Raw genomic sequence first — 20,699 nt, 5'->3', positions numbered from 1 at the left:
GGACAAAATGAAACCAAAAGAACTCTTTGTGCGGGCAGCTCTGCCTATGCAACCTTCACAGGAAATTTAAAGGGCAAGTTAATGTGCTGGAACAGCATCCCACCCGATTCACACAGAGAAGTGCCTGCTTTCTACAGCCAGCTCAGGCATAATGCGGCTAATTTGGAGCTCATTCCCCGCTAGCTGCCACCGCGGTCGGGATTTGCTCTGCACTCCAGCTGTGAACAAAGCCAGGAACAGGGAAGGGAACTTACAGAGTTCAAAGTCACCTTCTTAGCTTGGGTATTGTGTATAGTATCTATTTATCCCCCATCACACCTCATCAAGCCCCCTCCAGCCTCAGAGCCCTCTTGCAGTCACTTCACAATCCATTCCCCTCTACAACCTCCTGCAAGAGCAACCAGGATTCCTCAGGTGGCCAAAGGTGAAAAAAGAGAGTTAGAAAACACACCAAACGGTCTACCCACTGCAGGCAGACACCTACACTTCACATGAAATAGCAACTTTTATTTTCTCAAATAAAATAATCCTTCCATTTCTGCTCAATCGGTTTGTGAGGGGTGGGGAGGAGCACAAAGGAGAGGGAAGGAGCCCTGCTCAGACAAGTTTGCGATCAGACCTGTCCTCACAGTTAAGAATCCACATCAGACCGAACCCTTTTTCAATGAAAGAAAATAAAAGCTATTGGCAACTCTTGATCCCAGAAGGAAAGAGCTGTTCTCTATCAGGCACTCTGAATTGTTTAGCATCAGTATTCAATGAAAAAGCATGATTAGAAAAATCCCAGATTTCTGATGACAAATATTCAGACAAGCAACAATGTTTAACAGGGCTGGGGTAAAACCCATGGCATGGGATGGTACTTTGAGCTCAAAGAGCTGTTACTGGAATTTAGGGGCATGATTGAGAAAGGAGGAGATCCCCAGCAATACTCTTGGGGACTACGGGCAGGACAAGAGCAAGGGAGGAAACTCCCAAGACAGCTCCTCAACGAGTGATATGCCAGAAGTGAATCCTCACTGCAGTCTATGGCTCTTTGATCGTACCCTGCTGCAGTTTGGTTAATTATTCGTTAACAAGGTTTCATTTCTCATCTCCCTCAGTACCAGTTGGATCAGGATGTCCTACAAACCTTACTGCAGAGCTAAGGAGAGGCACAGAGTGCAACGTTTTAATGTTAATTGAGGTGGGACCGTTACAAATTCACCGGGGGTTGTCTCAGATGCAGAGACTGAAGTCTCCAACGGTGAAAGCTGCAGAGACAACGTGTCCACGAGCAGGGGAGGGAGAACTTTGTTTCTGTTTCAGATCAATGCTTAAATTAAGTGAATGGATAAGCAGCAAAGCATCAGCAACATTCTCTCAGCCCTGGCTTCCCTGTCTCAAAGCACAGGGCCAGATTTGTTCACACAAACCCATAAACTTCCCACTGGTTAAGCAAGCCACTGGTAGGTTAACACATGGATCCATGTGCAAACCCTACTAGGGGCAGGACGTTGCTGGCTGTGGGAACTGTGTCCTAGAAGAACTGGCTCCTTTTTTATTTTTAAGAAACACTGCTTCGCCTGAAATGCTGCAAGATGGAAACCCATCTTCCCCATCCCCACCTGCAAGTACAGTAGCCTCATTTTCTGCCTTTCTCCAAGAGAAGGAGCTTCACGGAAGCTTTCTTGCTTTCTTGGCTGTAGAACACATCTCCCTTTTTCTTTTTTTTTTTTTCTTTTTTTTGTTTTGTTTTACTTTTATGTGGTCAGTTCCAATTCTAGCGATTAAAGACAAGGCCAGGCACCAGCAAAGAGGGTTACTTCTTTACGATTTGAATGACATCTTCATGCTCCATCATATGGGTTAAGCCCACTCTTTGAGGGCTGTATTTTGTGCTTGTCCCCTTTAAAGCAAAAGGGGGAGAGGGTTAGGAGAAGACCAGACAGACACAACCGAGGACAGGGATTTCATTTGCTGTTAAACACTTACCCACACCAAGGCATATTTGAACTGGCTGGCTAATGATCTGTGAATTCGATGACACTGCAAGACAGACAGACAGCATGTGAGGCAGTTCAATGACACTATTTTGCAAACAACTTACTCAATATCCAGGAACTAGAAGCAACTTGGGTCTATGTCAGAAATTACAATAGTGACTTTGGAAGCCAGTTAACAGCACTTGAAAGATACAGAACAGACACACAGGAATCACCAGTACGCATAAAGCCCCGTTCCACTGCTTCCATGTGCTTCTTCACTGGACTGCATTAAGTAATTTTTTTTTAACCTTTCATAGCAGCTAGGAAAGAAACCTGAGGCAGATGGAATCAGTAAAGGTAACAAAAGGAGAAGCCCAACTAAATACTGACATATCCCAAGCTTTATGAAGCACAAATCATAGCAGGCTCCAAGAGGAACCCGCCTTCTACAGACAAGGAAATGTAAAAAATGCAGAGAAATTACCACATGCTCCACAGAGGCCCCTTTCCGTAGAATAATGGCATCTGTAAAGTCTGGTCTCTCTGTGGAGAAGCAGGAGAGGGGGAAAAAAAAGCATTGGATTTCCATCAAGTGTGTTTTAACATGCTGACACCATCTCACATTGCCTTGTGCTTACTCCTCCCAAATTCCTCCTCCCATTATACTTGCCAGCTCCCAGACTGAACAGGTATCTGGGTATGTGAAAGCATCAAATCAGTTCTGTAGACGCTCCAGTACCCACAAGTACGGTTACCCACGTCACACAGTCAACAGCTTCCTCATAATTCACCTGCTCCAACTCCATTCCAAACACTTGACTTAGGACAAACAAAACCACCCAAGTCAAAACACACCTGCTCAAGTAAAACCAAACCACTCCGCAGTTTTCTGTAAAATCCCCAAGATTTCATAGCTTAACAAGCTCATAAAAAGTTCCTTAATCTCCTCACATCCACCCAAGTTCAGAGCCACAGCTGTTCACAACCAAACGGGAACAAGTTACAGACATGCCTTCGTCACTGGGAGAAGCTGCAAGTGAATCGTAAAGCAAAAGGAGGATCAAAGGCACTCCTGAGCCTCAGGAGCCTGGCATGGGAATCACCAAACCTCTCAGAGGAGGAACAGGAGACCTCTTTTGGGTAGCGATGGGCTGAACAGCTCATCACAGAGTGTGAATAATAAGGAAGCAAGCTGCGAACTCGCAGACTTTATTTCCTTATATCATCATGCAAAGTCTTATGAAAATTCAGCTCTTCTAGTGCAGAGAGGATAGGAGGGCTGTGGTAGGATACATGCATGATTGGATCAGGTGGAACAGAAAGCATTTTCCAAGAGCTGAAAGCTGGTTAGGGAGAGCATAATTGCAGCATTTCCAAGACATAAGAGATCACTGACAGCCAGGCATCCAAGCCTTGCTGGCAGCCTGTCTGCCTTTGACGAGCAGCAGCCCTTTGTGCCTTTCAAAACTTCTGTTCAGCTAATGGTCACTTACGTCCTCGTTTCTTGGTGTAGATGCAGGTAAGTGCCAGGTATTCCCAGAGCTTCTCCAGCAAGTAGTCCAGGTTCAGTTTCATGCCACAGCTGCAAAACACCAGTGTTTACTGTTGCTGTGACTTAGAGATCCAGGAGAACAAGGTGAAACGTCTTATTAAAGTTCTAGGGAACAAGGGGAAAAGTCTTTAATGAGGCCAGTAAAGGAAAAACACAAGGTGAAATAAATAGGGCTTTCAGAAGGGCAAGCAGCTTGGAAGCAGCAAAGCCCCAGTCAGATACATCAGCGCTTCTAAGGAAACAAGCTAGACTGGCTTACTCTGGCCTGCAGACAGTGTGGAGAAGCCGAGCAGCCTGCCTCTCCAGGGGAAGGAAGCCTGGAAAAAGCTGCACAGCGGCTCTGCTTCTCACCCCAGCAGCTGCAGGCAGCCCTGAGAGAAGCTGGAGAAAGGGGTGTGAAATGAACCACCACACCATCCGGGCCAGGACACTAGGCAGCGCGACAAGCTCCTACCTGATTACAACGCTGTGGGGTCTCCGAGCAAGGCGATCCACTTCCTCCATAGATATCTGGTCAATCTTGTTATAAACCTAAGTCAAAGGAAAAGCAGCACACCCTTTAGGAAGTCAATTCAGTAACACTGCAAGGAAGCAAGACATGTACATGCACGTATAACAAGGTAATTCGAGCCTCTGAAACAGAAACACAGATCCTGTCAGCCAGAGGGCAGGCCGAGGCTCTTAGTAAAATAAACTGTTGAAATTCAGAAGCCTAAATGCAAGTTTGGGCCTTTTAAAGTTCTCCCTTTGGGATGACTCGCAACACATTCTCCAGCATCTGCCATTGAGCGACCTCTGGCACAAGGGACCAGGAGTGAAAACCCAAGCGCAGAGCTTGCAGCACAGGAATTGAAGGCTCCGCACGGTAGGAGCAAACCCCATGCCACCAGGACACGCAGCTCGTGCTGCTCCACGACAGCCAGCCACAAGAGGGCACAGAGAACACACACAGAGTACAGCCGCACTCACAGAGCTTATAAAAAGCTCCCTGTTGAGCTGTGCTTTCCGCCTCTTAAACCCCAAATCATTACTGCTTTAGGAACCAGGAAGATCCAGTGTTTCCTTCAGCAAAGAATGGAGATGCTCGGTGCAGCTGAAGGCAGGCTGTTTCCGGATACTCACGTAGAGGCACGGCATGTAGACCCTGTTGCCTACAATCACGTCAATGAACTCATCAGGGGAACAATCCTCTCTGAAGAGGACCTCAGCATTGAAGATTTCTGAGGTGAACATTGTCAAGGCCCAAATCCCAACACGTCTACACACCGTTGTGAGCCAACGGGCTGAGCTTGCTTGTGAAAGCCTGTTGACAACCCAGCAAGCACCAAAGACACAGCAAGGCTGTCCCACAGCAGGTACCGCTTGACTCATGAGCTGCTGATGGCTTAAGGGTCTCCCGTTTTAGGAAAGGATACTGTATTCATGGAGGATGAGCTGCACCAGCTTCTCAGAGCACTGAGTCAACGTGACAGTTGAGTTGAAGGAGATACCTCCACCCTTCTTCGGCTGCAGGGAGGCAATAAAGCAACTTAAGAACAGTCTGCAAAATCCACAACCCCGCCTTCAGTCTGTCCAATGCGACAGGCAGCACACAGCGACCTCGGCTTTGAGTAGGCAGCCAGACACAAGCTGCGCTTGCAGCAGCCCAGGAAACCTCACCTTGAAGTAGATATTTGGTTTGCTTTTGTTCAGCCGGATTCCTACAGATTCCAATTCTTTCTCCAGCAAGGCCCTGCAGCGACACTGCACATTAGTACCTGTGAGACTGAGCGCAGTCAGGTGACACCCAAACCTTCCTTTTTGACTATCGTATTGATACAGCCTTGCCATAAGGTTTCACTACAACCTAAAAACCACAGCTAATGCACAACAGAGTCTGTGGTGAAAATCTAGGCTGACGTCTCCGTCTCTGAACAGCCATCCTGTGGGAATGACCCTTCAGCTGAGAAGCCCAAGCCAGATAGCTAGCACGCTTCTAATGGAGTACAACCTCCACCTCATACTCAATAGCTTAAGTACTGGTTCCCCAACATGCACGGGACACAACACTTCAGGGAGCTGGCATGTTTTCTGGGCGTGTGGGAACCCCTGAACCTGGCCCACCACCCCACAGCTCCACATGGCCAGAAGCAGACACTCACCTCTGTACTTCACCCTTCGTGGCATCCAGCATCATAATAACAACGTCTGCGGTCCTGGCCACAGCTATCACCTGCCGACCTCTGCCCTTCCCTGACAAGAGAGGAGATGGCCGTACATCAGGGAGAGAAACCAGCTACAACTTCTGTGACAGATGGGGACTCCTGCCCTGCACAGCTGCTTGGAAGCACGGAAAAAGATCCTGCAGTGCTGTAGTGGCTGGAGTCAGCTGCCGGAGGAGCCCTGAACGAGCGTATCTGGTCCATCCATACTGTCTTATGTCCAGCACAAGCCCTAACAAATACTCTTTGCTGCTGCTCCTCCACCGCAGGTTACATGAACTAGTGTGTGTAAAGCTATCTGAGTACAGCTGTACGGGTGGAAATGACATCTCTGACAGTCGGACAGACATCCCCAGACATGTGCAATGGTAGCAGCTCCAGCCAGCAGAGACAGCTTACCCAGAACAGTGACGTGGGCCCAGGGCCCCTGTGCAGAGGTTACATACACTTTCTGGTCAAAAAGGAGAGAGACCTTATTAACCAGGCCATGATCCTCCAAGAAGAGACCATTAGGAGATTTTTCCTTCCTAAGGCATCTTCCGACATGATTTTCCTAAGCCTCATAAGGCATCTTCCGACATGACCAGCCAATGAGGACAATGACGAAGCACAGGGACAAAGCCAACACCTCTTCCCAGAATCAGGAGTCATGGGAGGACTGGCAGGAACTCAGGAAATCAGTCAAAAGAGGTTACTGTTTAGCTGTAATTTCCCCCTCCGCCTCTCTAGCATCTTTCTTTAGATTTCCTCTGTACCAGAAAACAGATGAGCAAGATAACACTCACGCAAGAAGGTGTGAAGTGACTGGCTTGCTTTGGCTCCCACCTCCAGAAAAGCATCTTTCTGCTACATATAGAAACTTACGTGGGCTCAGGGGTAAGAATCGTGCCTCACATAAGATCAAGGACTCTAAAATCTGGAAAGCCAATGTGGCAACTATTGGCCCAGGAAACCTGCTACCGTTTGAGACACCCAGGTACAGTATTGAGGGCAAATCCCTACTTTACACGAACACAGAGATCAGCCAACCTTGTGCGGCTCCTTCAATGATTCCAGGCAGATCCAGCAGCTGAATATTGGCTCCTTTGTACTGAAAACGAAACAGAAGGACGGAAAGTTGAAAGCCTCATGCAGGGCACCTGAGCTGCCTTGAAAGCCCCAAACACGCGCTGGAGTCCAAAGCCTGCAGAGAGTGGAACTGAATGAACCCGACAGAGCAGGACAACTTTGCACAAAGCTTATGGCTGTTTTGTTGAGGGAACCTCCAGAGTGCTTCCTATGAAGCTGCGTTCAACACTACATACTGCAGTACGTTAGGTCCTGACCTCCTAAAGCACCATGTGATTGCAGCTTGACAAAGCACCAGGAAAACAGCACAGTACAAGAGTAGCATTATCCTGAGTTGGTGAAACGGAAAGAAAAGAAAAAAAAAAACCACCTTACTTTCTTGGTTTAACGAGAAAGCACTGTAACGAGCAAGTGCCATCATCTCTTACTGAGATGGATCGGAACTATGCAGATGTGTTGCAGGTCTTACAGTACCAGGAAACAACAGGAGATTCTCATTCACCAGACCCGCAGGGGCATTAGCTTTCAAGCTGTTGCTGCAGCAAAGTCCTCAGTAACGGCTTTAGCGACTGACTGCAGCTCAAGGCTGTGTTTGGACGTGTTACAGTATTTGTGTTTGTTTTAACACCAATACGGTTACTTTCATTATTTAACTCCACTTTCAATTCTGACCCAAATTTTCTCATTACTCTTGGACACTTTTCAGTTTGATGCCCTTTATCATTTGCTTTACTGATGGATGCTTAGGCCACCACTAATAAAACTCCTCAAGGACAGGAGTAGTTGTATTTTCTTTCCAAATTGATCACAGTACAGATTGCCTCTTTTAAAGCTTCATTAAAAACAAATCTGTCAAGGTTTCCAGCCATCTGGTCAATGCCGCCAATAGCGGTTATAAAAAATTCAGTTGAGAATTGTCGTATTGCTCTGGTCAGTCTAACAGCAGCACATGAAACCCCGCTCAGGCAGTCGATCCTGAAGAGTTATGTAGCCTAGGGAAGTGCTAAATCAGCACTGCAGGTTGCAGAAGACCTGATATTGCAAGCATGCAAGACCTCCTAAAGTTTAAAGCAGAAGTCAGCAGAGACCTTTGGATATCACTGCTTCTCAGTGGCAGCACAAGTGTAACTGGTGTAAACAGACACATTTACATGTCTGGGTTTCTTATCACCACTACTGTGCTGAAGGGAGGAGAATCCTACTTACTTCTATGACTCCTGGGATACACGTCAGGGTTGTGAACTCGTAAGACGCAGCTTCACTGGCAGTTGAGGTCATTAAACTCAAAAACGTGGACTGAAACACAAGAGATCAGCATCACTAGAGATACACAAATGAAAGCACCGATAAACGTTCAGCAAAACAAGCAACACCAAAGTGTTCCTCAGCTTTTAGAAGTCACGTTGTGGCTGTTCCAGGCACAGGGACCAAAGCGGTGATGGGATAGCCAGTGCTTGCACTGGACGAAGGCAAATCTTGTACTCTCACTTATTTCCTCAGCGGTGCTGTGCCTGGGCAAGACCAAGTTTCAGGCTGTTACCACAGGGCACCGCACACAAGCTGAAGGAGTGTTTCCCCTAGCTCTAACTTGCAGCTCTCAGTGTATGATAATTTTCTGTTACATCATGGCAAGAAGGTGACAGATGAAGAGAGGATGGATATCTGCTTCACAGCCGCTGCTAACCACAAACCTGGAAACACACACGCCACGTGGTTAACGCAGACACTCACTGACCTTACCCACAGAAGGAAAACCGATCAGTGCCACCCGGGCATCTCCAGATTTCATCACATCGAAACCTTCTCCTTTAGCAGCCGAGGATTTGGAGGGTTCTAGCAACTGAGCTCTGTATTTTGCAAGCTTTGCCTTCAGCAGGCCAAGGTGGTACTCAGTGGCTGGAATAACACAAACGCAACAACTGGTTCACTAGAAAGTTGCTATTAATTTACTTCCAGAAATAAGAACCTTCCTAAAAAGAAACACTATGGATCCCAGTCAACGTCTTAACCACTGCCACACACGAGCTACCCCCCAGCTGTTCTGTAACCTTTTGAAATACCAGCCATTGAGAGCAAAACTTCTAGTAACCTACACAGAAAGTCAGACTTGAGGTAAATAAGCAGCCAAAAAATTCCCGAGTAAAAGGAAGAAAGCAGAGAGAGAGCGGGTGCAGGAATGAACGAGTGAAGGGAGCCAGTTAAGGAGGGAGAGACCACAGGGGGAACAGCCGCTCCTGGGCAAAGGCCCCTCCTTACACCCGGTCATATTCAGCACTCCAAAAGCGCAAGATTTTTTTTTCCCCTGCTCTTGTCAAGTTTTAAAGACACGTTTAACTTGAAGCTCACATGCGTGAAAGTACTTTATTGACTTATTCTTAGCAAAACACTTGGATTTACACCTGATACAGAAAAAAAGACGATAGTTGTTTCTGTAGGAGCTCTCTTTGTAACACAGGGAAGGGCAAGAGACCCAGGAGATTATGGGATTTGCTATTTTTCTTTTCCATTATTTGCCACAGCCTAAAGCCTCCAGAAGCAGCCAGGTGCTGGGCACCCGCTCTGGCAAAACGCGAGGGGAGCTCTGCTCCCCAGCGCTCTCTAAGTTACAGCATTGAAACCCCAGCTCGGGGACCCCGCAGCACACAGCCCTGGCCCCCCTGCGCCAGCAGCACTTGGGGTCCTCGCCCCAGCTCTGAGGAGAGCCGGGCTGCTGCCGGGGAAGCGAGGAAAGAGGGCGGCTGCCAGCAGGGGCGGCCCCCCCGCACCCCCCCCCCCAACTTCAGGGGGGCTCCTTCAGCCGCCGCAGCCCCTTGTACCCCCACACCCCGCCTCCCCCACGGCCCGGACCGTCACCTCTTCCCCCGGGCCCCCTCCCAGCCCCCCGGCAGCCCGCCTGCCCCCCCCAGGCCCTCACCCCCCCTCCCCAAGGCCTCTGCCCCGCTCGGTACCCCCCGGTAACTCAGCCCCCTACCGCCCCCGTGCCCCCCCCGCCGGCCCGGACCTTTGTTCTTCTGCGTGCGGGCGATCTCCTTCTCGATCTCGGAGATCTTCTCCAGGATGCCCATGGCGGGGGCCGGCCCGGCCCGGCCCGCTCCCAGGCCCCGCACGCCTCACGCCGGAAGCGCCGCCGGCCCGTCCGTCCGTCCCCTTCAAGCGTCCGGGCCGACGCTCGCCGGGCGGTGCTGTGCACCCGCCATGCCGCTCCGGCCGCCTCCCGCGCCCCGCGTTCCGGGTTCCGCCCGCCGCCATCCCCGGGGACACGGGTGGGAGCCCACGGGTGGGTGCCCCGGGCTGCCCGGGGAGCCGGCTGGCAGTGCGAGCTGCCCGAGAACCGAGGCTAAGGAGGGGGCCAACGGGAGCTGCTTATAGGGAAAGCTCTAAGGAACCAGGCAGGTATCAGAGGGAGCCCCCCACACCAGGCCTTGCCCCCTCCTGCTCCGCTAATTAAGGTCGGATCCTGCATTTAAGGCAAGCAGCAGGCTATGGGATTCCTGGAGAAACCCTCCAGGGGGGAGATGAAGCACAGCTCTCCCCCAGAACCGAGAAACGCTTTGGTCGACAAAGAGACATGGACACAGACCCCTTAAATACATGTCATGTTTAATTTGGACGTTGATCGCTCCACAAAAGGCCTCCGCGGCCACCGCCCCGCCTGCCCGCGGCGCACCCCTCCTGCAGCCCGCCATTAGAAAGAGACGTCGCAACCTCTCCCAAGACCAAATACCCCATTTTCTTACCTCCGCACCCCAGATCCTCCCCCGGTCCGTTCCCTCTCAGCACCCCGCGACATACGTGACATCTCTCCTCAGCTCATCGAACGAGTCAAAGAAAAGGAAAAGCAAAACGAAGGCTTTAGAGGAGGGAAGCTCTGAACGCTGACAGACCCTGCAAACCTCTCGGCTCCAGGACCTGCTCTGCACCCGCCACACGCGTCCCATGGGGTGGCATCGCCCCAGCAATTTTGGATTTCAGCAGAAATTGCCTTCAGGACAGTTGGAAGGAGACAGGCAGAGAGCAGGATGCTCCTTCCCCACCCTTCTCACAACATATCGAGTCTCAGGAAAAACTTCAAGAGCAGTTCTGGGGTAGGTATACAGATTAAACCACCCCAGGACCCTTCCTAACCCAGCTTCTGCCAACAACTGCAGTGTTAATTCAACTAAACCACATCAGAAACCCAAGCGTCACGCTGGCACCGACAGCCCTGGGGAGCGCAAGGAGACCTGCACTGCCACCAATATTGCACACAGACAGCTCCGGAGGGCTGCAAACAGCCAGCGGAGCCAGGTCCCCGTGCCCGCACAGCACCCACGAGGAGGCTTCACCCCCACGCTTGGTCACAGCAGAGCGGCACTACCAGCTTTCACCTCTAAAACCAGGACATCTCCCAGCACCCCCTGGGAGGAAACCCCTCTCCCCATCACCAAAGGGGACGAGTTTCTCCGAGGAGCAGAATAAAATGGGAATCCGCTTCCCAACTGCTCTGCTCGCAGCCGCTCTCCCTTCACACCTCAAATCGCTCTCCCGCTTGCCTTCACGCTACTCTACAAATCCACCCGCAACAGCCAAGACAACGGCACACGCTTCCTTCATCACCAGCACAGTGGGCAGGCTTCTGCCCCATGGGAGTGCCAGGTCTCCCCCCTTCTCCCGTAAGCAGGTCTCTCTCCATTTGTGCTGGGGAAAAGGATTCATCCGCGGTGAACAGCACGCACGAGGCAGGTGCTTTCCGCATCATCTCCCGAGACCAGCCCGGCCGCTTCTCCGATCACGCGAGATCCCAACTTGGAATAGAGGAAACGGGCTCACCGAGACCTGAATACTTTCTCGTTAAGGCTTAAACTAGCAATTCAGCTGCTGCGATAAACCAGACATGCTGCCAAAAGGAAGAAAGTTAGTTAAAAAGAAGAAAACCCAAACCACCTTGGCACTAGGCACACAGAAGGCTTTGCTTTCCTCTCCCAGGCGGCAAACCCGTTCCCAACACCCACCTGGTTAGCGCGTGATGCAAGCCTGCTTTAAGGGGGTTGTTTTTAAAACAGCCAGAAAAACGCAAACTAAACTCACAAAAGCCCTGCAGGTGGGACTGTCACATTAAATATACAACTGAGGCCAACTTTTAAAATGTCTTTAAAAAAAATCCACACACGCATACACACACACACTTTGGCACACAAGCCTTAAGTTATATCACTTAAAACATTTCAAAGTCAGAGGAGAGCTACTGGGAGGGGTTTTGTTGGTTTTTTTTCTTTTTTTCTTTTTTTCTTTTTTTTTTTTTCCCCTTGTAAAAAGGTATCAAGCAGTGGTGTTGGTGAAGCATGAAGAGCGAGTACAAATGCTGAACAGTCCCAGAGGTGTCCCTGCGACACTGCTCAACACTTGCACTCCGATTACTTTCCCAAAGCAGCTAGCTGATTACATACACGTATATAAAAACTAATGCAGACATTCCCGGTTTTCAATGTGAAAACAGTAAAATGTAATTGAGTACTTGTGCATTTGCCATAGGGTCCTTCAGAAAAGGAACCATAAAAATATTTTTTTTTTTTTTTAATAAAAGTATTTTTTGTTTTCTCTTTTTTTTTTTTTCTCCTTTTTTACCCTTAACTTAAGTAAAGAGCAAATATACACCTATAAGCAGAGTTCAGATCCACTTTACTGAGAGCCTGGAAGTCCATACATCAAATTAATTCCCAGTGGCATATCCAGACACCGGAACAGCTCCCAGCTCCAAAGGGCCAGCGTTCCTGAAAGATCTGCAGCTCCGGCTAACCTCGTTAGCCAGCGCAAAGCAAAGACTCATTCAAGCCTTATCTGTCTCAGCCAACACTCCCCCAACAGACCCTGCAGCTGAGCAGCTCTCTGCCAAGCAGAGCCTCACACACGGGACCCGGCTCTGGGAGCATCAGAGCTGGCAATTTGGGCAACAAACCTGAGTCCTGGCGATTTCAACCCATATCAGGGTGTAACAATGAAAATATAAGCACTGAGCTTACATTTTCTTATTACTCAGAGGACAGACCACTGATTCCAGCTACTGAGAAACAGCTTCCAGAGGAGAGCCGGAAGGAATTTCAGTGATAGAGAAACTAGCTGTGCAATACGAAAGTGCATTTAAAGGTAGCTTAAAACCAGATTAAAGATCAAATCGCCGCTCGACAGGAGGGAGAATCAAGCTCCAGCAGCCACGCTCCTTGGGCTGGGTGGGTTAACATTCAGGCTCTCTCTCGCGAGTCCGAGGGGCAGGAGAGAAGCGTGCATTCCCGTGCTCCGACAGGGACACAGTTCTCCTGGCAGGCCATGCTCTCCTGCCCGGTTTGCTTCTGTGTGGTATCAGTTCTGGACAGCTGTCATCGGAATTCGTAGATAGGAGCGCTGTGCTCAGGAACGTGAGTTAAATTCAATGACTGATACCTGGGAGAGAGGGAAAAGACAGACAAGAGGATTACATAGAGCAACAGAACTCCCCTAGCACTAACGGCTCCTGCTTGGCAGGTCACAGAGCAGACATCCTGGTGGCTGGCTCTTCTCTTCCCCTTTACAGTCTCAGAGGTGTTCAGGCACCCAGCACCCACTTACCCGTGCTGCCAAACCCCCTGAGGACTCGGCATCGTTCCTCATTTCCATTCCCGTGCCTTTGAGGTACCTGCAGCCAGGCTGCCTTCGAGGTGGGCTGACTGTGATTTTTGGACACCTTTTGAAGTTCAACAACTTTCATGTTCAAACAGTGTTTGCTACAACTGCAAATTACACTCAGGTCTTTCAAAGCTTAGCTTGAAGGGATTTGTCTGAAAGCCTCCCAGGTACCTTCCCTCCCCCTGAGGGCTTCCAGCCACCCTACAAATTCCCTTGCTGCATGTGACATATCCAAGGCTGTCAGAGGGAAAAGAGCTCTCCACAGCTACTTGTCACATGGCTTTAACAAGAAACCAACCAATTAACTTTGACTGTTCCCTGTGTCTTACAGCAACACCCCAAGGACTGTGTACTACAAAGCACTGGCCTAACAAGATTTCTGTGTGAAGAGAGCAACAGCCAAGCTGTCACATGCGAGAAAGCACCGAGCTCCTTCTCAAAGGCCCCTCTGACATCTTCTGAAGGGCCAAGGCATGGAGAAGCTCAAATCTTGAAACACTGAGCTAAGCACAAACTGAGGGAGCACAACCCTGCACACGAGGCCAGGCTGCCTTACGCTTGCCTGTCCCCATGGGAGGGCAGGAGCAGGCAAGCCCTGCGAGCGTTTGGACTGGAGACCGGGCTTCCAGAGGGATGCTTCCAGTGAACCACAGCTGGTGTCTGCCTCCCAATGTACCTCACCGACGCACCAGGCCACTGCTTCACTGGGCCACAGCACATCTCCAGACCTTGTATCTCCCCTGCGCCATGTTGCCAGCCCCATTATCCCCAGCCGTGAAAAAAGGGCAGCAATTTATACCACACGAATGGGCTGCACTAGCCTGCTCCGGCCAAGGATGGCACACGCGCCCTCCCTTCTGCCCCGAGGGCCAGCCGCCAGACTGAACCTCCTTCCCAGCCCAGAGAAGCACCGCCTGGACACTCCCAAGGCTGCAGACAAGCAGAAGAGGAGTCACTGTTTGGTTCAAGGAGCCACCCTGCAGTCCGCAGGAGGAAGGAAGCTTCCTTACCATTCTGAACTCCTATGGTAGTAATAGCCCTCTATAGATGCTGCTGACTTCTGGAAGCAGATGTAATAGAAACCAGCAAAGGAAGCACCGCTGATGTCTTTGATAGTGTGATCTGGGACCAGGAACTGTTCCTGCACACAAAATACAGATGGTATTTTAAAATGCTCGTCAAATACTAACCCCCCCCGGCCCAAATCTACCCTCCCAAACTGAATATTGGCACCCATTAACACAAAGGCATTCCTGGCTGAGCATTCCCTGCACTCGCAGGAGCCTAGAGGAGAGAGACCAGCGTGTTCTTTCACCACCTGCCACTGTAGGCATCTTACATGGAAGCAGACAACTGAGAACAGAACCAGTTTTAAGAGTGCATGAGATCAGTTTCAGTTCAACACCTGCCCACTGCAAACCAGAAGCCAGTTGCAAAACCAGGAATCAGAGCTGCCTGATGATGAAGAGAAGGCTCTGAGGAGACCTTATTGCAGCCTTGCAATACTTACAGGGAGGCTTATAAGGAAGATGGAGAGAGACTTTTTACTAGGGCCTGTAGTGACAGGACGAGGGGTAATGGTTTTAAACTAAAAGAGGGTAGCTTTAGATTAAATATAAGGAAGAAATTCTTTACTATGAGGCTGGTGAGACACTAGAACAGGTTGCCCAGAGAAGCTGTGGATGCCCCATCCCTGGAAGTGTTGAAGGTCAGGTTGGTCAGGGCTTTAAGCAACCGGAAGATGTCCCGGCCCATGGCAGGGGGCGTGTACTAGATGATCTTTAAAGGTCCCTTCCAACCCAAACCTTTCTGTGATTCTATGATTTCCTCCCATCACAGCTGCACAAAGCTTGTGTAAAGAGGGAGGAATCCATCCAGCTGAAGAGCAGAGAGGTGCAGACTGGCCAGTCTGCACCAAACACACAGGCCACACACAGGGACCGAAGACACCAATTCTCTCATCCTCTGGAGAATCACCAAGCAAGATTTTCTTGTTCTGTTTTTAGCTGTGACTGCAGCCCTTAAGGACGCAATTAGCTGGCTAGACAGGAGTCACACTGGAATTTGCAAGTATGGTAGGTTACGAGGTTGGTAGGGTCAGATCTTTCATCAAACCAGTGTAACTGAAAAAGCTTTCAGGCACCACAAGCCTCTCTGTCAGTCACTTCTAAGCACCTCATCAGAGAAGGAGACATGCAGAGTTTACCTTCCATCTCATGAAGACATAGTCCCCATTTTTCAGATCCTCATAATCAAAGTCATCAGAGTTAAATGTTTTTGCATACTGGTAAAAAGCCTGGAACTTCCCCTGAAACAAAAAATAAAAGGGAAAAAAAAAAAAAAAAACAAGATGCTTATTCCAGGAGTAGAACTCACCAGTGCCAGCTGCTATTTAGGAGGGAAGAACTGCTATGAACAGGACCTCCTCACCAAAGGGGCTGCTCTTTCCCTGGAGCAGTGCTAAACGCACATGCCAGGACTAGCACAGGGGAACACAGAAGACTGCCAGATATCCACAGCCATATCCAGCCTGGCTGGAGAAGCTCCTACACTTCCAGAGGAAGATATTTTGACAGAAACACAATAAACATCAAAGTCTGGCAAACAACAGCAAAAATCAAGGCATGGAGGCAATCAGCTGGCTGCAGTGGCCCTGATCCAGAGCACAGTGGCAGACACACCCTGTCCTGAGCAGAGGGCCGAGGTGGCTGAGACACAGGTACCAACTGCCCTGCCTGTGCCAGAGGGGCACCTCTCCTCTTCTCCGCTCCATTTTGCAATGAGTCTTCAAAATAAGGAGTGTGTTCTCCTAGGGGGTCAAGAGACAGGGATTGCTCCTGCTCCCTTCCAACCCCAGGGCCAGCAAGTGGAAAGCAAGACACCCCCTCCCTTCTCAGGGATCACAGCCAACGGCCTGCTGAAGGGACCTCTAGTTGCAAAGATCCCAATGGGAGAAGGAGGGAGACACCCAAAAAGGAGAGGTTTCCAGGCCCTTCTGACAGCTCTTGCATGGGCACATGCTGCACCTCACCTCCAAACCAGCTGCTCAGCCAGGACTGCATCTGCCCCCCAATCTATTTACCCAGTGTTTACGATCCACATCTTCGTCAGCATCCCACTTGCGCGTTAAGAAAGGGTGCTTTTTACTGATTATTTCCCCCTCAAAGAAAGTGGTGAGGGTTGGGTACTCCTAGGAGAGAAGAGAGACGAATGAGAGGTCAGAAGATTTGTCATCTTGAGACAGAAACTCAAGCGCAGATAGAGGTGCACGCGCTCAGCAAAAAGCAGCATCTCACAGCAAGAGCTCCAGGCAACCCGAGGTAGTACTCCTGTCCCTCCAAGCAGCAGGCTGACTCGTCCTGCCCCACACCTCTTAAAGTCCGACTCGTACTCACGCACAGCCTCCTCCACCCTCTTATTCCAGCCTCTCTCTGCCTCTCTATTCACTTCATGAAGCCAGAAGGAGCCGTGTCAGAGCCGGACTGTGGGCAAGCTCCCTGCTGGATGATCACAAGTGACCATTTACAGCCAGCACCGCTCCCCAGTGGATACCCATCGGTTGCTGCATGACGGCTACAAAGCCCAAGGGCTGGATTAAGCCACTTCACTGGGGGAGAAGGTGCTCCTGTTCAGCTTTGCATTGGCACCGAATTAGGAGAACACAGGCATAGAATAGCAGGCCCAGCTGGGGTGAGCGAGCTTCCCCAAGTGTTGCCATGTAGTGACAGACATGCGGTGCGCTGCAGCCGAAAGAAGCATCACCCCTGGGAGACAGTTCTCACCAACTGTCCGACACCACGAGCAGATCTTTGAGGACAGACAGGAAAGGAAGTATGTAAAGATCTGACTGTTCAGGTCCTGGTTTATTTTCTTTCAGCAACACACCACCACTGGTAGAGTGCCTATAGCTAACTGCAGGGTCAGACTTGGTTCTGCTCAGAGCTTAAGAGATGCCAGATAAGCTTCCCTCATTCAGGACTCCCATTGAGGCCCATCGTATTTGCTCAACATACCAAGAAAAACAGATTGAAGCTATTAAACTACTTAGTGGTCAAACTTACTGTATGCTCAACCCCTCCACTTCCTATTTCTGGTGACAGCTTCTCCCACCTCACCAGGAAAAAGAAAACCCTTTACACAGCACCTTTTCTTGTTGTTTTGCAGTTAACACTCACCTCTGTAAGGCCTTTAATCTTCAAGTATCCACAGAGATAGGAGTTTTCCATATCCACATGCTAGAAAAGAGTGCAAAGTCCAACCATAAGCATAGGCATGAAGGCACCCAACTCATCCAAAGCAGTTTCTAACTCCTCCAGGGCTAATTTCAGCTTCAACTGGTACAGACTGTCCAGCTTACTGTCCAGTGCTCACACTGGCAGCACTTCCCCACGGCTGGGAACCACTCGGAAAGATCATTTACAGGTGCCCAGCTCACCTCTGACAGCCCCCACATCCCAGGCCTGACAACGCACCCCCACTTCCAGCTCCATCACACTCAGGCAGCATCCTCTGCCCAGAGATCTCTAATGGGAAGCAAACCCCCCCCCCCCAGAAGGAAGCAAACTCACAGTTTTCTCCAAGTGAGAGCACCACTGGCAGAATCACCCACGCTCCCAACCCCCACATTTCCCAGTCAGAAACTGGCATTCAGATGAGGGAAGAGTAAAAAGCACCTATTTACTGGAGATAATTCAGGCTAGAGGAAGAAAGCGTGGCCCTGAGCTTCGCCGTCTGCTTATTTAACAGGCCTGACCCATGTCGCTCTAACACACTACCTGTACTCTCTGCCTAGTACCCACCATGGCACACACCAAAGCCTGCTCAGAAGCCAGACAATGTCTCGTGTGTTCTGAAAGAGGCCTTTCTCCCAGATCTAATGCTTTTATGCCACCCTTCTTTTGAGTTACGGGGCTGCATCTTTCTGCTTCTGCTGTGCAAGAGCTAGGCAGGGGGCTGCGTCTGTTCCAAGCACCTTTAAAACGAGGGGATTTTCCAAGCTTTTCCCTGACATCTCCCGATCAGTTTTCAAAGCAAGCAGCGAGTTATTTGGGGAAGTGCAAACATCAACTGTGAGAAGATGGATCTTCCCCACCTGTGATCAAAGAAAAGCGACGTTTCTCTGAGCTCAGCACAGGGAGAGCAGGCAGCCACCTCTTCTCAGCTGACACGCGCAAAACAGCAGCATTTTTAGCACAAAGCCACAGCCAGCCCCTGCGAGAAGGCAGCATGCAGTGAAGCTGTTCAGCCATCGGATGTCCCCACCACAGCAAACCATACCAGGTATGCTTGTGCTGTTGACAAGCTGAGGACCATACATGAAAACAGATGATCCGGTTCAAACGCTACCCCATCTGCTGACCCTGGGGCTCTGACACTACTCCGCAACACCGGCACATGCATCAAGCTTCATCACTGCACTTGCTACATGCTCAGTCACGGTCCTCCAGATCCCGTGCCACCAAACTGGGAACAAAGCTGTGACTCGCAGGGTGCTCTATAGGAAAGCGTGTATCAGATGTCTGGCTTGCCCACGTACTAATGACTCCATACCTCACCAGCTCTGCCCAAAGCAATCGTGCCAATGCCTAGGACTAAAAATAAAGCACACAAGGTGACAATGACTGCAGGGAGGAATGGGAAAGCCACATGAGCCAGCGTCCTGATTTCCCCAGCACAGCTGGGCACTACAGCTGCCTGGCTGCATTCCTGCCACAGACAAACCACCACACTTGTCAGCCCAGGGGAGCCTCCGACACCCCGGGGACGAGGGGGAACCCTGGGTCCCAGGTCCAGGCAGGCCATGCTCTGCCAGCCATGGACTGGGACCTGGATCCCTGCTGATTTCCAGCCAGGCCTGAAATACAGGCTGTCCCACTGGTAGGGACTTCCCAGGACACCACCCACTCTAAGCCAGGCTCTTACCCTTCCACCCTGTGGCACAGGGGTGCACAGCCACTCCAGAGCCTGAAGGGAATGGGGAAGGGATCCCAGGTTATGAACCTTGCCAGGCTCAAGGGGAATGGGGCAAAGAGATGTGGGGGGAAAGGTTTGAATGCACGGGGCCCTCCTCAGGATTTGAGGGAAAGGGAGCAAGGAGGTGGTCCTGGGCCCCAGGGAAACAAGTCTCTCCTGGGGCCTGAAGAGAATAGGATGGGGTCTTTTCCCTGATCCTGAAAGGAAGAGAAAGCCCATAGGGGGATAGAGATCTCTCCAGAGCCTGAGGACTCATAGCCATTACGGGGCTTAATACCACCAGGGGAGTTACAGCCAGGTCAGAGGAGAGCAGGGGCAGGGAGGACGATGGGCCTTTCCAGACCTGAGTAGAAGGCTCCCCCCAAGGCCCCTGCCACACTGCTCAGCAGGGCACAGGGGAAGGACTAAGGCAAAGGGGCCACAGGCCTCGCTGGGGCTCAGGGGATCGGGACTGGGGGAGTCTGAGGCAACGTCTGGATTCTGAGGGAACTGGGGGAGGGCAGACACCGACCCGACCCGGGGGCGGAGGGCAGGAACCGGGGCCTGAGGGGAACGGCGGCGGGGAGGACGGCAGCAACAGAGAGACCGGGGGAGGAGAAAAGGCGACTGGGCCCGAGGGGACGAAAGACTGGACGAGCGCGGCCCGAGGGAGCCGGGAGGGAAGAAGGTGGGGCGACCGCGGCCTGAGGGGACCGGTGGGGCGGGAACGGCGACCGCGGCCTGAGGAGAGCGGGGCCCCGCCGGGCCGGGGCCGGGCCCGGGGCAGGCGGCCGCCGGCTGGCCCCTCACCTGCATGACGACCTCCACCTCGTAGGCATTGCCCTTGCTGCGCTGCTGCCCGCGGAACTTGGCGCCGCTGTAGAGCAGCGAGGTGGCCACGCCGGGCTGCGCCGTGTTGATGGGGGGCGGCGGCACCAGGCTGCTGGCAGCCGCCCCGGAGGGCGGCGAAGAGGCCGAGCCCGCCGCCCCGCCCGCGCGGCACCGCTCGCTCCGCACCGGCATCTCGGGAGGGTCCCCGGGCGCCAGCGTGGCCGGGGCCGAGCGCGGCCGGGGGCACCGCCCGCTCCGCTCCGCTCCCCGCACGCCGAGGCCGCCGCCGCCGCCTGGCTCAGGGCCTCCCGGCAGCGCCTCCGCGCGCTCCCATTGGCCCTCGCGGGCGCTGCGCGAGAGGCGGTGCCGGGCGCCGATTGGCCGCGGGCGCGCGACACGCGCTTCCTCCCTGCAGGCGCGGCCGCGGGGCCTGCTGGGAAACGTAGTTCCCCCATCCGTCCGCGGAACGGGGCGGCCGAAGGGGCAAAA

General features: G+C 51.6%; 2 protein-coding genes across 5 annotated transcripts; both read right to left on the bottom strand.

The window, feature by feature from the left end:
• Positions 1 to 299: 299 nt before the first annotated feature.
• DRG2 (developmentally regulated GTP binding protein 2) lies at positions 300 to 9,917 on the bottom strand. 2 transcript variants are annotated; one of them, XM_082314428.1, is made up of 13 exons: positions 9,790 to 9,917; positions 8,524 to 8,684; positions 7,995 to 8,084; positions 6,750 to 6,810; positions 5,661 to 5,751; positions 5,179 to 5,251; positions 4,935 to 5,025; positions 4,642 to 4,739; positions 3,974 to 4,050; positions 3,461 to 3,549; positions 2,452 to 2,510; positions 1,975 to 2,028; positions 301 to 1,888 (listed from the first exon to the last, which is right to left on the bottom strand). In XM_082314428.1, exons 1-13 carry the CDS (start codon positions 9,851 to 9,853, stop codon positions 1,802 to 1,804), a joined length of 1,095 nt encoding a protein of 364 aa, XP_082170554.1. In that variant the 5' UTR covers positions 9,854 to 9,917; the 3' UTR covers positions 301 to 1,801. The 2 variants fall into 2 exon arrangements, with proteins under 2 accessions (XP_082170555.1, XP_082170554.1); XM_082314429.1 differs by lacking the exon at positions 2,452 to 2,510 and having other exon boundaries at positions 300 to 1,888.
• A 2,512-nt stretch (positions 9,918 to 12,429) lies between these two features.
• On the bottom strand, positions 12,430 to 20,459 carry GID4 (GID complex subunit 4 homolog). Of its 3 annotated transcripts, XM_082313754.1 has the most exons (7): positions 20,190 to 20,269; positions 18,705 to 19,018; positions 17,603 to 17,662; positions 16,510 to 16,617; positions 15,634 to 15,735; positions 14,438 to 14,568; positions 12,430 to 13,205 (listed from the first exon to the last, which is right to left on the bottom strand). In XM_082313754.1, exons 2-7 carry the CDS (start codon positions 18,825 to 18,827, stop codon positions 13,142 to 13,144), a joined length of 588 nt encoding a protein of 195 aa, XP_082169880.1. In that variant the 5' UTR covers positions 18,828 to 19,018; positions 20,190 to 20,269; the 3' UTR covers positions 12,430 to 13,141. The 3 variants fall into 3 exon arrangements, with proteins under 3 accessions (XP_082169880.1, XP_082169878.1, XP_082169879.1); XM_082313752.1 differs by lacking the exon at positions 18,705 to 19,018 and having other exon boundaries at positions 20,190 to 20,456; XM_082313753.1 differs by lacking the exons at positions 17,603 to 17,662; positions 18,705 to 19,018 and having other exon boundaries at positions 20,190 to 20,459.
• Positions 20,460 to 20,699: the final 240 nt, after the last annotated feature.

Source organism: Platalea leucorodia, assembly GCF_965183815.1.
Source record: "Platalea leucorodia genome assembly, chromosome: 5".
Classification (NCBI taxonomy): Eukaryota; Metazoa; Chordata; class Aves; order Pelecaniformes; family Threskiornithidae; genus Platalea; species Platalea leucorodia.
Note: the sequence above shows the minus strand (reverse complement) of the source record. Positions and strands in the feature narration are given on the sequence as shown.

Coding starts and splice junctions, on each gene's coding strand:
- DRG2 (XM_082314428.1), bottom strand. CDS start 9,853: ATGGGCATCCTGGAGAAGATCTCCGAGATCGAGAAGGAGATCGCCCGC. Junction 8,685..9,789: donor CCGCACGCAGAAGAACAAAG/GTCCGGGCCGGC, acceptor GTGTTATTCCAG/CCACTGAGTACCACCTTGGC. Junction 8,085..8,523: donor GTTTTCCTTCTGTGGGTAAG/GTCAGTGAGTGT, acceptor CTTGTGTTTCAG/TCCACGTTTTTGAGTTTAAT.
- GID4 (XM_082313752.1), bottom strand. CDS start 20,402: ATGCCGGTGCGGAGCGAGCGGTGCCGCGCGGGCGGGGCGGCGGGCTCG. Junction 17,663..20,189: donor AGGTGGAGGTCGTCATGCAG/GTGAGGGGCCAG, acceptor ACTCTTTTCTAG/CATGTGGATATGGAAAACTC. Junction 14,569..15,633: donor ATGTCTTCATGAGATGGAAG/GTAAACTCTGCA, acceptor TTTTGTGTGCAG/GAACAGTTCCTGGTCCCAGA.